This window comes from Rissa tridactyla, chromosome 2, assembly GCF_028500815.1.
Source record: "Rissa tridactyla isolate bRisTri1 chromosome 2, bRisTri1.patW.cur.20221130, whole genome shotgun sequence".
Lineage (NCBI taxonomy): Eukaryota > Metazoa > Chordata > Aves > Charadriiformes > Laridae > Rissa > Rissa tridactyla.
In genome coordinates, this window is record NC_071467.1 from 15172479 (window position 1) to 15186815 (window position 14337).

The window sequence follows — 14337 nt, forward strand, 5'->3', positions numbered from 1 at the left end:
TTTAAGCTATCATGCAAACCATGAAACTCAAACTAACCATACGCACCTATGGTTTTTGCAGTCCATGCTACAAGGACGATAACTTTTTGTAGAGGGGAAGATCAGATAGTTGGGACAGCCAACTGCCCCCTTGTAACACCTGGGGCTTACTTTGGCTGAGGACAGATTTCACAAAAAATTGGTTTTTGAAGACTGAAAATTTCTAGAATAGCAGCAGAAATCATAAGAATGTGGTAAAACTTTCTTAGTTTTATGTATGTATTTATTTTACTATAAGCGAATTTACCTGGGTATTTATGCTGTAGGAATATGGGATGAGTGTGTAAAGCTTGGTTGAAAGTAGTGCATACGTTGACACAACTTGCTAGACTATCATAAAGACTGAATTTCCTGCACTTCACAGTCTACTGAAAACTTATATTTCGGTTCTTCTAAGAAGATTTTTTTTTTAAGATCTTTCAATCCTTCAATTCCCAAATTGCTGAGAAAAATTAGTTTTCTTTGGAGGATGAATGGCAACATCTTCCAAAAAGACCAGCTAGCCTGACTGACCTCTGAGTCATACTACTGGTTTCCCCACAATACCATTTTCCTCTTCTGGCCTCTGTCCACAGCTTCCTAGTGTGAATATTTGCGATTGCTTATAAATCAGCAGTTTGAACATAGAACAAAGAAGCATATTCCTTAGTTTTAGAACCGGGGTTTGCCCCCTTAAATAGCAAATTACCAGCTTTTTTATTCCTCCTCCATTTTCCTATTGATATCACTGCCTCAAGGCCTGCAGACACACCTTTGCAATGGGTAAGCCTGTAGCTTGTGTTTTGAGATTCAGTACAGCTCATCTCAAGCTCAGCAATATTGTGCCTTAAGCAATGAAGACAATATTTACTAAGCAAAAGATTTTCAATTCCTAAGATTTTCTCTTAGCCTGTTTTTTCTCTCAGGACTGAAAAATGCTTCCCCCACACACGCTCTGCAGGAAGAGTTAGTGTGGACTGTTGCTGGTTTTGGGCTTTCTACATCTTGCATGTACCTTTAAAGCCCAAAGACGTATCCAGAATATTTTACTGTGGCTTTTCAGTTACTCTGTAGTAGCCTATCAAATGTTAAAAGAGACAAAAAAATGCTACGTATTTTTCTTACTGCTTCTAAGGAAGTCCATTCAAATGTGCTTTCAAAATATTTCAAGGAAAGTCTCTGTGCTTGGGGACGATTTTTTATTTTAGCGGAAAACAGTCAAAAGGCTTGAAATTATATGTTTTCAGAAAAGAGAATAAATATTAAGCTAAGGCCCTAATCATAAAACAGTGAGCAACTCTACCTCAACAACTAAAATATCACTAAGTAAAGGGTATACAGTCAAACTTTAGTTCATTTTCAGGGTATCTTATCTGATATATACAGTGTAGTTTTAGTAACAATCAGCTAACTTTTAATAAGATCACTTCTGTAAAACTACGTTATTACCTTGTGTTTTCTTGTGCTAATTGTTCATCTTTTGTATTTTTGTCTTTTTTTCTTTGCTTAACAGATGACCCTAAAGTGATTGTTGCCAACCTTACAGTAAGTATGTAGGACTGGGAGGTATCTCTGTCTATGCTGGATTGCTCACTTCACATCTTAATTTGGGGCATTATTCAGCATTCTCTCTTCACTCTTCAGGCAGGAAAACCAACCATTAACATGAATAAAGAGTGTTAAATGGTGCCCTTCATGAGTACAGATTAATGTTTGTCATAAATTCCACTGTTTGCTGCTGTAGTAGCTTTTATAACCTTTTTGGGCAGTGCAGAGCCAGAATCTCTCTGACCGTCTTGACTCCCTGAATTGAGTCTATTTATTCGTTCCTTCAGAAATGGAAAGTAATCTTTTAGGGTAAATATTTTATTAGTACTTTGAAGACGCTGAAAAAGTTCATTTGATAGCCTTCAACTAGAACCTTGCTTTTAATGGAAAAAAAGTGTTTAAAATAAAAGCTGATTAAAAAAAAATCAAATTTTGTAACCAGATGGCTTTAAATATATCTGCAGATGAGATGTATTTTGAGCATTCAGCTTTCCTCTGAAACTTAAACTTTGGTCCAGTTAGAATAAAATTCTTCATCTGTGAGCTAAGTAAGTGTGATGTTTTGCATGATGCTTTCAAAAAGACTGTCATGAGAATGAAGCTTTCCAAATACATCTTTGAATGACTCCCTGGGCCCTGGTCTTACGTAAATACTGCACGGAAAGGGATGGACCACGTACGCTACATGTACACGTTGTTTTCAAGACATCATCAATAATGACCTTAACAGCTTGATTTCTGTAGTTCAAGGTTTTATGCTTGTCTAAGCTAACTGACAGCAGTGTCATGTTTAACCATTTATTTTTCAGTGTAGAAAGCCAGACCAGCACTTCAAGCCTTACTTGAAACAGCACCTGCCTAAACGCTTGCACTATGCTTACAACCGAAGAATTGAGGATGTCCATTTACTGGTGGATCGCAAATGGCACGTGGCAAGGTAAACTCTTGCTTTTGCTTCCGTCCTGTTTTTCAGCCTTTTTTTTTTTTTTTTCTGAGGAAATGAGACACTTGGGATCGCCCTGTCTGTCAGCATCCCGCGCCTCTACCCCATGAGCAAGGGGTGTTTTGAGGTTCTCTCATATTTGGTGCGGGTGGATGTGGCTCAGGACACAAAATGGTTTTAAAGTTTGGGAAAATCAGTAGCTGTATAGAGGGTAGAAACCCAGACTGGTTTCCTCAAGCAGCTATGTGGTTTTTGACTGATTAGCTCAAGTGTAGGAGCTGATAAGCTTTTTTTTTATGAGGTGCAAGGTTCCTTCCAACCAGGAAGCAGGGAATATGGTAGGAAAGTGAAGGCATGTGTGATCAGGGGATGCTGGGGAGCAAGAGGCTGAGTGGATGCAATAGGTGAATGGAAAGAAAAGATACTGGCAGAGTGGGTGAATGCCTGAGAACATGTGGAAGGGTATGACAGGGTGGCCATCAAAGTGCTGGCAGTGTATTATGTTGCAAAACAAATCCACAGAAAACCAGGATGCTTTAGCTCAGAGAAAACCCTGTTTTGGGTTGTTTTTCCCCATATGGCTCTGAATTTTCAATTAGAAAAAATGGGCAGTTTTTAATATTCCTAGCTAAAAACTGAGTGAGGAAAAACAAGTTGGCACATATATGTATAGAGTGATCAGGGGAGGAGCAGCTTTTTTTTATGAATTGTGCACCCCTTTCTGTTCTGTTTTAATATATATTCTTTTTCTTGCTTTGATCTTTTGACACATGTTGTACATTACAGTACGGGAACAAGCTGGGTCTTTATGCATAAAGTTGACTCAGTGGTTCTTGGAAGATGACACAGCTTTTGGCTCATGGCGGTCAGTGATGAGCTTTAAATTATGGTAGGCTTTTTTGCCCATGTAGCTGCCAGGCAAACACACGGTGTGTTGTAAGTGCCTTTTGACATCTGTGCTTATCTTTCTGTGAATTATGCAAGGATCGCTGTGCTGAAGCAGTGAATGAGAAACCCCAATTGGTTTCTTGCATAACTCCACTTGCTGGCTGGCCAGTTGCCCCGTGCAGTTTCTGTGGCTAGGGTTCATGTACGTTTCAAAGACTCACACCCTGAGTTTATGCCTATAAATGTTTTCATTTTAAGAATTTTACTGGAACTGATGGGATGGCCCGAGTTGATTGACATTTAGTAATTCCATATAAATTACATCAGACTCTTTGGCTTATTTATTCATTGGATTTTCTGAAATCTCATTCACCAATAATTTATTTGTTAATGTAACCTTAATTCATTGTACATTCACAGCCAGGAAAATGGTAGTTAAAGACCTGATTGCTGTAACTAGTTATTTACAAGGCCAAAATAAAACTCTGGCTGAACATCATTTTATTGCGGATGAAGAAATTAATTTATAGGATAATCTGGTCCACTGCATGTATTGCCTACACGTGGCCCTCATAAAAATGTACTCTGGAACAAGCTGGTAATCAATTATTATAACAAAACACTTATTTTTCCACATATTTTGTAAAAAAAACCAACTCAGTAACAAGCTGATGATTAGCGTTCCTATGATACAGCACTTATTTTCTCAGCTATTTATCTTCATTATTCTTTTCCCTCCAGCTTCGTTTCTGTTCCCCATTTTTGTTTATTGGGTGGAAGGCAAACAGGTGAAAGCACTTTCCAGCATTTTATGACATTTGCAGCATTGTAACATCCCTAAAGTGCTTTCTTAGAAGCCTCTGTTGGCCTTTTGAGGATTGGAAGAGTATGGTCCAAAATATCTCCAGCCTGTAGGAAACAATGTGATATGAGAAAGTCTGAGAAAGTAAGCGAGTAGATGCTAACGTTGTTATCAATTAGTTAGAGTTGGCTCTTAGGTTTGTGTCCTCTTATAGTGGGAGCAGAGGGGAAAAACCCTAGGGTGGTTGGATGAGCCTGCAGTCCCCACTACTGCCACTCAAGAAAGATGAGCCTTGTAACTGCCTTGTAACTTTATCCCTCCTACCCCCAAAGTATGTTGTCAGGTCAGCTGCCGTATCTACACCTTTGAGGAAATTTTCTAATATTTTTTCAATATAGGAAAGCTGTGGACGTTTACAAGAAACCAACGGGAAAATGTTTCTTCCATGGAGACCATGGCTATGACAACAAGATAAACAGCATGCAGGTATGAGCTATGCAGTAACATTTGTGGGAAGGTTGCTGAAGGCAGAAGAAATTGGAGGTCTCTAAAATATATTAAAAAACCCTATCTTTTAATGCTCTTCTTTTGTATGCTTTTTTTTTTTTTAAGACTGTCTTTATAGGTTATGGTCCTACATTCAAATACAAGACCAAAGTACCTCCTTTTGAAAATATTGAACTTTACAATGTCATGTGTGGTAAGTTACCTGCTTGAGAAAATGCAAGAGAAACGCGCTGTTTTACCTAATAGGACTGCGCTTAGGCACCCGTGAGCTCATTTCCTGATTCCCTCCCAGTGTCCCTTCCCCAGTCCCCCTTTCCAAGTCATACGAGGAGAGGCTGAGGGAGCTGGGCATGTTTAGCTTGGAGAAGAGGAGGCTGAGGGGAGACCTCATTGCCCTCTACAACTCCCTGAAAGGCGGCTGTAGAGAGGTGGGGGTTGGCCTCTTCTCCCAGGTGAATAATGACAGAACCAGAGGAAATGGTCTGAAGCTGCGGCAGGGGAGGTTTAGGTTAGATATTAGGAAGAATTACTTTACTGAAAGAGTGGTCAGGCACTGGAACAGCCTGCCCAGGGAGGTGGTTGAGTCACCATCCCTAGAGGTGTTTAAGAAACGTCTAGATGTGGCACTTCAGGGCATGCTCTAGTGGCAGAGATTGTAGGGGTTTGGGTTTTTTTGTGTCTGTATGGTTGGACTCGATGATCTCAAAGGTCCTTTCCAACCACGAAGATTCTATGATTCTATGATTCCCAAGCACTTGCCTTTTGGTCAGGAGGGCTGAAGCACTTCTCAGGGTCCTCAGTTTGCTATACTCTAGCAACTGGCCAGTAAAGGGGGTTACCATAGTTTTGGTGCGTGCAGCTTGGCAGAGATCGAATAAGCACCACTACAGTGCGTGGTGCCCACACCTCAGCAGCCGAGGAAGGAGGTTTCTGTTCAGAGACTGCTTCTGCACTTGCACGACTCATGGAGCAGCTCAGGGGTATCACTTAGTTTTCTATGGCATCTCCTGGTATGATTATGTTTCCTACACACCTACTGTGGCCATGAAGCAGAATCTGACGATGTATACAGATATTCTTTATGATCTTTTCTTTAATACCAATTTCCCAGGGTAAAAAAAACTTTATAGCTGAAGGTGTAATTCACTTATTTAATTTTTTTTTTCAAACATGAAATACCAAAAAGGTGACTAGCCCTTGTGTCTAAAGCAGGTGACTAATAACACTGTGTTCTGGGTGGCTGCCGTAGAGTCAAAATATTGACTGTAGGTTTGCACTGGAAGCTGCAGGAGTAGTTACAATAAAACTGCTTTCCAGTGTCTTGATGCAAATTAACCTTCTTGTCATAAAGACCACCATACTATTCAGAGAGAGTTTGCAATTTTGTGATTTGGAAAAAAGGTCAGGATTTTTATTATATTAAAAGCATTCATTCGCATGTCATGAGTGTAAACAGTATTGAAAATAAATGTCTTAACTCAGTAGAGATGCTGCTGCATACATGTTTGCAATCTAACCGTCCTTCATTTATCCTTGGTGTTTTCATAGATCTGCTTGGATTAAAGCCTGCTCCCAATAATGGCACCCATGGAAGTTTAAATCACTTGCTGAGAGCCAACTTTTATAAACCAACTGTGCCAGATGAAGTTGCTAAACCACTCTATCCTGTTGCTCTGCCATCTGCATCAGATTTTGATATAGGATGTACATGTGATGATAAGGTAGGTGTTCAGGATCTGCTGATGCTTCCCCTGTTAGCAGCAGTTGCCGAGTAAAGTTGAAGCCATTTTATCTATTTTGAGAGGGTTTGATCTGTAAGAACTTCCAGATCCTTCCTATGAAGTGTTTGTGCCCTTTTGGAGCAATTATAGCTTTTTGTAAAACAGGAAACAAAAAAATTGTCGGTGTTTTATAGCACTAGTTTTGTTTTGCTAGATGCCTAGTAAAACGAGATGTCAGAATGCTCCAGTGGTCCTAATCTTGTTCCTTTTTTCTATTCTTGAGAAGAACAAGTTGGATGAACTCAACAAGCGCTTTCATGTCAAGGGAACAGAAGGTAAGAGCCTGGCATCAGAGTCAATAAAATAAAAATAAAAAAGTTAGTTTGCATCATTGATACCAGAATACTCCTGCTTTGGTTTCGTTAATGGGTAGTAAACCGTCTTTTCAAGTAACTGTCAAAATAGCACGTGGACATACATGCGATATATGGGCAAGAATAAGTGCTGCTCATGTCAGGAAGTGCACGCTATCTTTCACTGTAACCAGGACTAAAGTGTCACGCAAAGAGACAGGAGTTTTAGCTCTTCCTTTCCATCGCTGTTAGGAGGTTTAAGCTCCACTGTGGAAGCGGAGAGATGAGGAAAAGAGAAGGAGCATGAGGCAGTGCCCCACTCAACCACAGGCGATAGATGGGGTGAAAAACATAGATGACATCTGTGCACTGTGTTTTACCAGTACTGTTCAGGCTGAGGTTTCACCAGGTCAGTGTTACAAAGGACGGTACAGCTGCTTTGACAATCCCTGACTGGGTCATTAATGCTTGGGGTTCAGGGTGCAGGTTACCCACTGAAACAAGTGCAGAAATGCTCTGCTGGTTCAGGGATGCTCAGCACCGTTCTGTCCCTCATCAGCGGTCAAGTCAATGTTACTCCCAAGAGAAGGCACCTGCTGCTCTCCTGGACACTAGTTGCCGCAGCCTCCCTGCTGTGTTCCAGCGCTGACTTCTGTGTGTCTGCGCTCCCAGCCGCGGCAGGGCTGTGGTCCAGGTTAAAAGGGAGCAGTAGGAGCAGAGGGGAGGGGAAGGGAACTGCTTTTCTGAGCAGCAACACTGACTGGAAGGCACACCAAAGCAGAGCTTTCCTTCTCCCAGCTGTGATCCCGTTCAGCATGACAATTCACAGCGTTCCCCTCACCAATTGCCAAATTAGCAGATTCTGAAGTGTTGAGTTTAGACATGGACTTTTGAGATGCTTCAAATCATAGTGCTCAGATGAGTAAGGAGATTTTTTTTTTTTAATTCCCTTGTGAAGCTACTTCTTCAGTTTTTCTGTTGTGAACAGGGCATGCGGCCTAGCCTTTAGTTTCTAGAGGTGAAATTATTCCTTTTCTTTGAGTTAAATGGCCTTTCTGCAGCTTTCACCTTGTTAAACTGATTTTTCCAATTAGTGAAGAGCTACTCCCTGCTGTGGCAATTTCTGGCATCAGGAAAAAACACCCTCACCATTGTACTCATAGATATCTCAATATCTTTATTTTCATTTAAGGTTTTGATGCTTCTTCACTTCAGTAGTATAAAAATAGTATTTTTGATATATTTTAAGATATAAGCATTTAAACCAATTTCACTTGCTTGTTTGTAAGTTGTCTGTTAAGTGGAATGAAGTGCCCCTTATTTAAGCAATAAGCAGTTCTGCTATGCGCAAGTTATTTTGTTGTATTTTATGGCAGGCTGTAGCACCAGTTTATGGATTTTCCTGCATTTAGTTAGTAATTCCCTTCTCCCACATAGTGGACCATGTATATTTAGCTGATGCTGTTATTCACATGCAAAAGAAAAAGATTCCTTCAGCTTTTTACTAAAGCAAGTTTATCATGTTTGTCCTTAGACAAGGCTTTTTGTACTTTTCTTTCTTGTATCCTATAAAAATATCCTCTATTTGGGCTCAAACACTAACAGAACATGCCCTTTTCTTTCAGATTAAAAGCCTATCTGAATAGTGTTAGGCCATTTTCCTTGTTTCTATGTTTTGATTTCCAAAAGCGAGCCAAGCCTGTTTGCCGAATGGTTATCAAAAGCAATGAACTGTGCAGCACAATGAAGAATTAGCCAGGAAATTTATTTTTCTTTTATCTCTTTCAATGATGTTCTGGTCTTTTTATAAGCAAACTTATCAGAGGTATCTAACAACATTTAACCATAACAGATCACCAAGACAGAAGAAAAGCAAGTTTTGCAGAGTTGGAAGTACCTTTTTGTAGCCAAAGTTAAGAAAAGGGTTTGTTTGTTTGTTTCTTTTCTTTGATATCACTGACAGAAAATAGCACATCAGTTTTCAGAACATCATCTGTATCAGCCAAGTGGAAAAAAAATACTCTTTTAGTGAGTGAGCATTTTTGCAAGTGACTTCACAAAAAACATAGGAAGGAGAGAAAGTCTGGAGAAGACTGGCAGGAGTGGTAGGATAGGGGCTGATTTACAGCTACAAAAACCAAAAATGCTTATGACCTCATGTGTGACTGAAATGCGGACACAAAGATCCTTGTGGAGTCCCTTATGTTTGTAGAAACACCCTCTCTCCATGCTATGACCCCAGCAAGCTATCAAGTGCAGAAAGGACTTTTAACCTCCAAGTGGGTTGTGAGTCTGGAATGGGATCCCAACAAAAATATTAGAAGAACTGCTGCTTTCTCTGTTACAAGATTTCCTTAGCAGTTATTCAGGGTTAGTACCCCATTAAGGATTACTGTGAAACCGGCATGTGCTGGAAAGCCAACCCCTCTTTTTTTTCATCTTTAAGGCTTTCAGTAATAAATGTAAATATAATTTCTTCTGATCTGTAGAGAAGCATCTACTATACGGGCGCCCCGCAGTACTGTACCGCACAAAATACAATATCTTGCATCACCATGACTTTGAAAGTGGCTACAGTGAAACATTCCTGATGCCTCTCTGGACATCCTACACTATTTCCAAACAGGTCAGTGCTGTCGTTGCCTTTGGAAAGTGCTTAAAAAGTCCTGGGAAAATCTGTTCCTTTAGTCCTAAAATTCCTCTTGCCCAAGTAGAGTTTCCCACTGGTAATTATGTCAAATACCATTGAAAACTATGCCAAAATCCTTTTTTCCCTTCATGAGAAAAGAGTTTTAAGGCAGAAGGGCTGTATATGTCTGTTCCTGTTTGCATTTTCTTTCTATATTTTGCTCGATGGGTGTTCGGTTTATGATGATAGCATAATCAGTGACTTCATTTGAATTATTTCCCATGGTGACTTCTGCTACCTGAAGGAGGGGCTCTGCAGTAGGCAGAGGAGCAGGACTTGGTTGTGCAGCTGAGTAGTTTATTGTACTCCACACAAGGCCTCCCATCTAATCTGTTGACTATATGAAATTGTTTTCTTTTGGCTATAAATGCTGGACTTAACTTTCTGGTCATTTCTGTGTATGTTCCTCCATGCAGGCAGAGGTATCAGGTGTCCCCGAGCACCTGGCCAACTGTGTGAGGCCCGACCTCCGCATTTCTCCAGGAAACAGCCAGAGCTGCGCAGCCTACAGAGGCGACAAACAGCTCTCCTACGGCTTCCTTTTCCCTCCTCGTAAGTTCAGATAGCTTTTTAATACCTAGAGGTTTTGTAATTTTCTTTTTTGTCAGGGAAAACCTTAGGTACAAAAAAACCTTCCTACCAGATATCAACAAAGTGTTCTTTTGAGATTGTTAGGAAAGAATATAGGTAGGAATTGTTTCATTTCCCCTGCTCTGGGCTGATTTCTTCATCCATGATGGCTTCTCAGAGGAGCTGCTTCTGTACCAGTGCCACACAGGGGGCTAAATGGGATGGATACGTTATTCTTGCTGCACTCGCTGAGGACCAAGGGCCCAATGCCACAAGTTGCCCTCACGGCTCTGGTCCCTCAACTCCGCAAGAGCTGCTCCAAACTGGTGCCCACCTTCGCGCACCATAACAGTGAAGTGTCCCAGTTTAGTTAATAAAAATAAAGGAGAGCGAAGAATTGCACTGAGTAGGAGTACAACCTAGAAGACAATGTTCAAAAACTGTCCCTTTAAAGTCAATTAATAGATACTAGCTTATATGAACTGGGAAACTAGCCAGAGGTTTTTAATTTTTAATTCCAACATCCGAAAGGTAAACATGTATTTAATTTATAAATCCATTTAGACTCTTGCACACTATGGTAATTTCTGACATCCTATAGAAACAGTGCTAGTAGAAAACCTGTGTAAATGAGTTTCCTGGATTCTCCTGGTGCAGTCTTGGAGCAGCGATCTGGGACTAGTAAATGTTCAAGGGACACCACTGTCTCACAGCTGTGAACTTCATTGCTCTGCCTTCCTCACTCAGTGGCTGAAATATTTTATGGTGGGTTTCTGATATGGAATTGGTGGCGCAGAGGCTTGCTCAGAACTAGAAGTCGATCCTGCAGTCTGCTCCCTGGAAATTGCGTGCCTATTTTGTAAAAGCCTGCAGAGAATCTCTCTGACTTCTGACAGTGCAAAAATAGATGAACTATAAAAATATTTTGAAATGGTTGACAGTTGGAGCAAAGATAAAATCCTTACCTTCCATGTCCAGCTGCCACATTAAAGTAAGAATAAATGTTAGGCATATAATGTGCACTTGTGAATATAGGATTCAGATTGCTGTTTAGGTTACAGTATTCCTTTTGATTACTCTCTGAAGTAATTTTTATGTTTCTTGAATAAAACATAAAACATTGTTATGTTTCTTGAATTTCTGATATTTCATTTTATTAATATTTTCCTGTTTTATTGTTTTCAGAATTAAGTTCCTCTGCAGAAGCAAAATATGATGCTTTTCTAATAACAAATATCATTCCAATGTATCCTGCTTTCAAAAGTAAGTGCCCATTCCATGGCTTTATTCTCTTTCCCAACATTTTTTTTTTTAATGATACGTGTGTTGGACAATGGAATGGATTGATGGGAGAGGTTTAGAACATAAAGTTCAGTTACCTGTAGCCAGCAGATAATACGTGTGGGCACCAGTATATTTCTAGGAATGGGCAGGCAAAATACCACAAGAAAGGTTTAAGCTTTAAGAAAGGCTTATTTCCCTTGGTGCTGGGCTAAGATAAGAGCATCAGATGTGCTGTAGTTCAGCAATTTTGCTTCACGCCACAGTAATTCAGTTTGTGCGAGACTGCCGAGATTTCCTTGTCTGTAGCCCAAGTTAGTGCAGCACATACTCAAACAACATGTTTTTACTTCTCAACACAAGCCTGGGAGTGTGCACTTAGCATGTTGTTGTAGTTCAGGAACAAGTGATTATTTTTTATTTTCTATTTATACCCTTAAGAGGGAGACCAAACGTATTTATTACCTATAAAGAAAAAGGAAGAGAAAACCAATTTATGGAAAATGAGCAATGACTTAAAGCTGGCTGAAACTTTCAGTGCTGGAGGGATATAGTATTAACTTTTCTTTTGTCTGCACATCCCTTTTCTCTCTAGTTTTGCCAAGAGGTAGGAAAACCATCAGACTATTCTGGTGGCATTTTTGGCTTGGCAGGAATTGAGAAGCCTTGGAAGAATCTCAAGAGCCTGTTCTTGTGAGATTTCCAATTCAGATTTTAGGCCAGAGAGGTTTGGATAAACATCAAAGCCTACGGGAGGCTTTTTCTTTTTAACCAGAAAAGAGTGTTTTTAACTGAAAAACCTCTGAGTAGGAACAAGTGGTGATGTTTGCTGGAAATTGGAGCAAAGGCACTTAACTGATTACAGAGTGCAAAATTATTGGGGATTTCCCACTCTCAAATCACTTCATAAAAATGCTCTTTATGCTAATGTTAGTCTAAGCAAATTAGCCGAGATGCTGATCGCAGGAGAACAACACACCACCAGCAGCTCATTTTGGCTAGTGGCCTGTATCTTTATCACAAGTGGGTGAAAGATTCCCTGAGAACAAATGCTGGAACTAAGACAATTCCTGGGGAGTCATGAACCACTACACGTGTGCAGGTTGCAGTGTAGAGAGCTAATTGTAAGATCATTATACAGAGCTTTTTCCACAGCAGGGAAAGTACAAAGTGACAGCTTTATGCTGTGCTGGCTTTGGGGGCAGTGCTGGCTGCAGAGAACCCCTCCTCTGCTTTGTTGTTTCTTTTTTTTTAATTCACTGTCCCATCCCATCCTCCAAGGCAATAATTCTGTGTCCATCTTTTCTGTAGCGAGTCTGGCTTAAGCAGCTCCCACTTTGCTGGAGCTGCAAGATGACGCCCCTGGGCTGGCCCCTCCATTGCACTGGTGTTTCTGTCTGTGTGGCTGCAGTGGGAACCCAAGTGGGGAACTGGTCCAGCTGGAAAACTCGGGGCGGGGCGGGGGGGCAGAACTTTCCTTTTGGGGCTATTTTTATTCTTATTGCTAAGGCTGATGCATTGGAGGAGCGAGCAGCTGGAGGAGTGGTACTGCCAAGTGGTTCCCACAGCTGTGGTTCTTGTTAGAGCATTGCTGGTGGGGCCCTCTGCATCAGCCTGAGCGGGGAGCTCAGGTGGCACCGGGCAAGTCGCAGGACAAGGCATACGGGGGAACTTGCTGAGGCTGGCATTGCTGTCAGTGCCGGGGAACCACGGACTCAACGCACTGAGCTGGCAAGACAAAAGTTAAACTTTTACAAGCTTGAGTTGCTTTGTTTACACAGACTTCTGTTAGTGTTAAAATAAAAACATGAAAAATAAAAAAGGAAAAGAATGATGTAATTGGAGATTACAGTGTGTTTCCTGTCTCCGCAAGCATCTGAATTTGTTACGGTTGAGGCGGGTGTGTTGGGATGAAGTGCAATGCTCTTCCCAAAAGTCGCCGTAATGAGATGCCAGACCATAGTTTGGTCATCCTTGACGCACCTAATGTAAAAGTTAGGCATTTTGTGTCCAAGGAAAATTTAACTGGAAGAATATGGCTTTTGTGCTTCCCTTTCTTTTAAAATGTTTGTGTTTTGCTTTTAAACATGGTGCTGTTTCCTTTCTAGAATTAAAAAAACCCCATAGCATCATTCTCTGTAACTAGATAAGAAAGACAAAGGAAGTGTTTACAGGGACATCAAAAGTGTGTGAATAGCTGTTTCTACTGCTTGGTGAAGGAACAGGGAGCTCTCTGTGCTGTGTCTATGGCAATGCCAGCCTGGGAGTGGTACCGTGCATTTTCTTTATCACTGGTTGGGGAAAAAAATCAACAGAGAACAAAGAAGTCTGAATAGGCTTTATTGACCAAACTGAATGAAGCTGCAGTAAATCTGTAATGCTTAGTCTTTGATTTCCCCTAACATTGTGTAAATGATGTCCACTGGATTTTTATTTTCAGGAAAAAATATTGTTTACAATCTTGACATATTTTAGCTTATCTGAATTTGGGGGTGTTTTATTTTTTCTTGCTTTTTTTCCCTCACAGAGGTATGGAACTATTTCCAAAGGGTTTTGGTGAAGAGATACGCCACTGAACGAAACGGAGTCAATGTTATAAGTGGACCAATCTTTGACTATGACTATGATGGTTTACATGACACACCTGACAAAATAAAACAGTAAGAGTTTGTCTTTACATTGGTTTGGTGTTGCTTCTCTTAATGGTGGCTTTATCTTAAACAATTCATTATGTGCGCTTTATTCAATTTTGGGGAGGAGATGTAATTTTCTAGCTCTTTCTAAACTTATTGTTCATCAGGACTGTATTGTTCATCAGGACTGCCCCTGTAGGTAGGACAGTGGTAAAACTAAGGAAATGGCAATTCAGCAGTTAACTGCTCACCTTGACTTTGAAATTAAGTGTTCATTCATCTTTGAGATTAAGCTGAATTATGTTCCAAAGAATCTATTTTCTCTAAAACTCTCCAGAACTTAAGAGTTGACAACTGGATACCAGAGCAAATCGTAGCAGTGCT

At 40.5% G+C, this 14337-nt stretch overlaps 1 protein-coding gene across 7 annotated transcripts in view; it reads left to right on the forward strand.

Annotated features, from left to right (window-relative positions):
• Window positions 1–14337, forward strand: part of ENPP2 (ectonucleotide pyrophosphatase/phosphodiesterase 2) — a 59614-nt gene that overhangs the window by 39459 nt on the left and 5818 nt on the right. For 4 of the 7 annotated variants that reach the window (XM_054191633.1, XM_054191637.1, XM_054191635.1 and 1 more), the window contains 10 exons: window positions 1532–1563; window positions 2376–2503; window positions 4598–4685; window positions 4812–4899; window positions 6255–6427; window positions 6711–6762; window positions 9270–9406; window positions 9886–10021; window positions 11225–11302; window positions 13848–13980. In XM_054191633.1, coding sequence (XP_054047608.1) covers window positions 1532–1563; window positions 2376–2503; window positions 4598–4685; window positions 4812–4899; window positions 6255–6427; window positions 6711–6762; window positions 9270–9406; window positions 9886–10021; window positions 11225–11302; window positions 13848–13980 — 1045 coding nt within the window. The remainder of the gene's footprint in view (window positions 1–1531; window positions 1564–2375; window positions 2504–4597; window positions 4686–4811; window positions 4900–6254; window positions 6428–6710; window positions 6763–9269; window positions 9407–9885; window positions 10022–11224; window positions 11303–13847; window positions 13981–14337) is intronic. The other 3 variants (XM_054191634.1, XM_054191639.1, XM_054191640.1) reach the window with 1 other exon arrangement.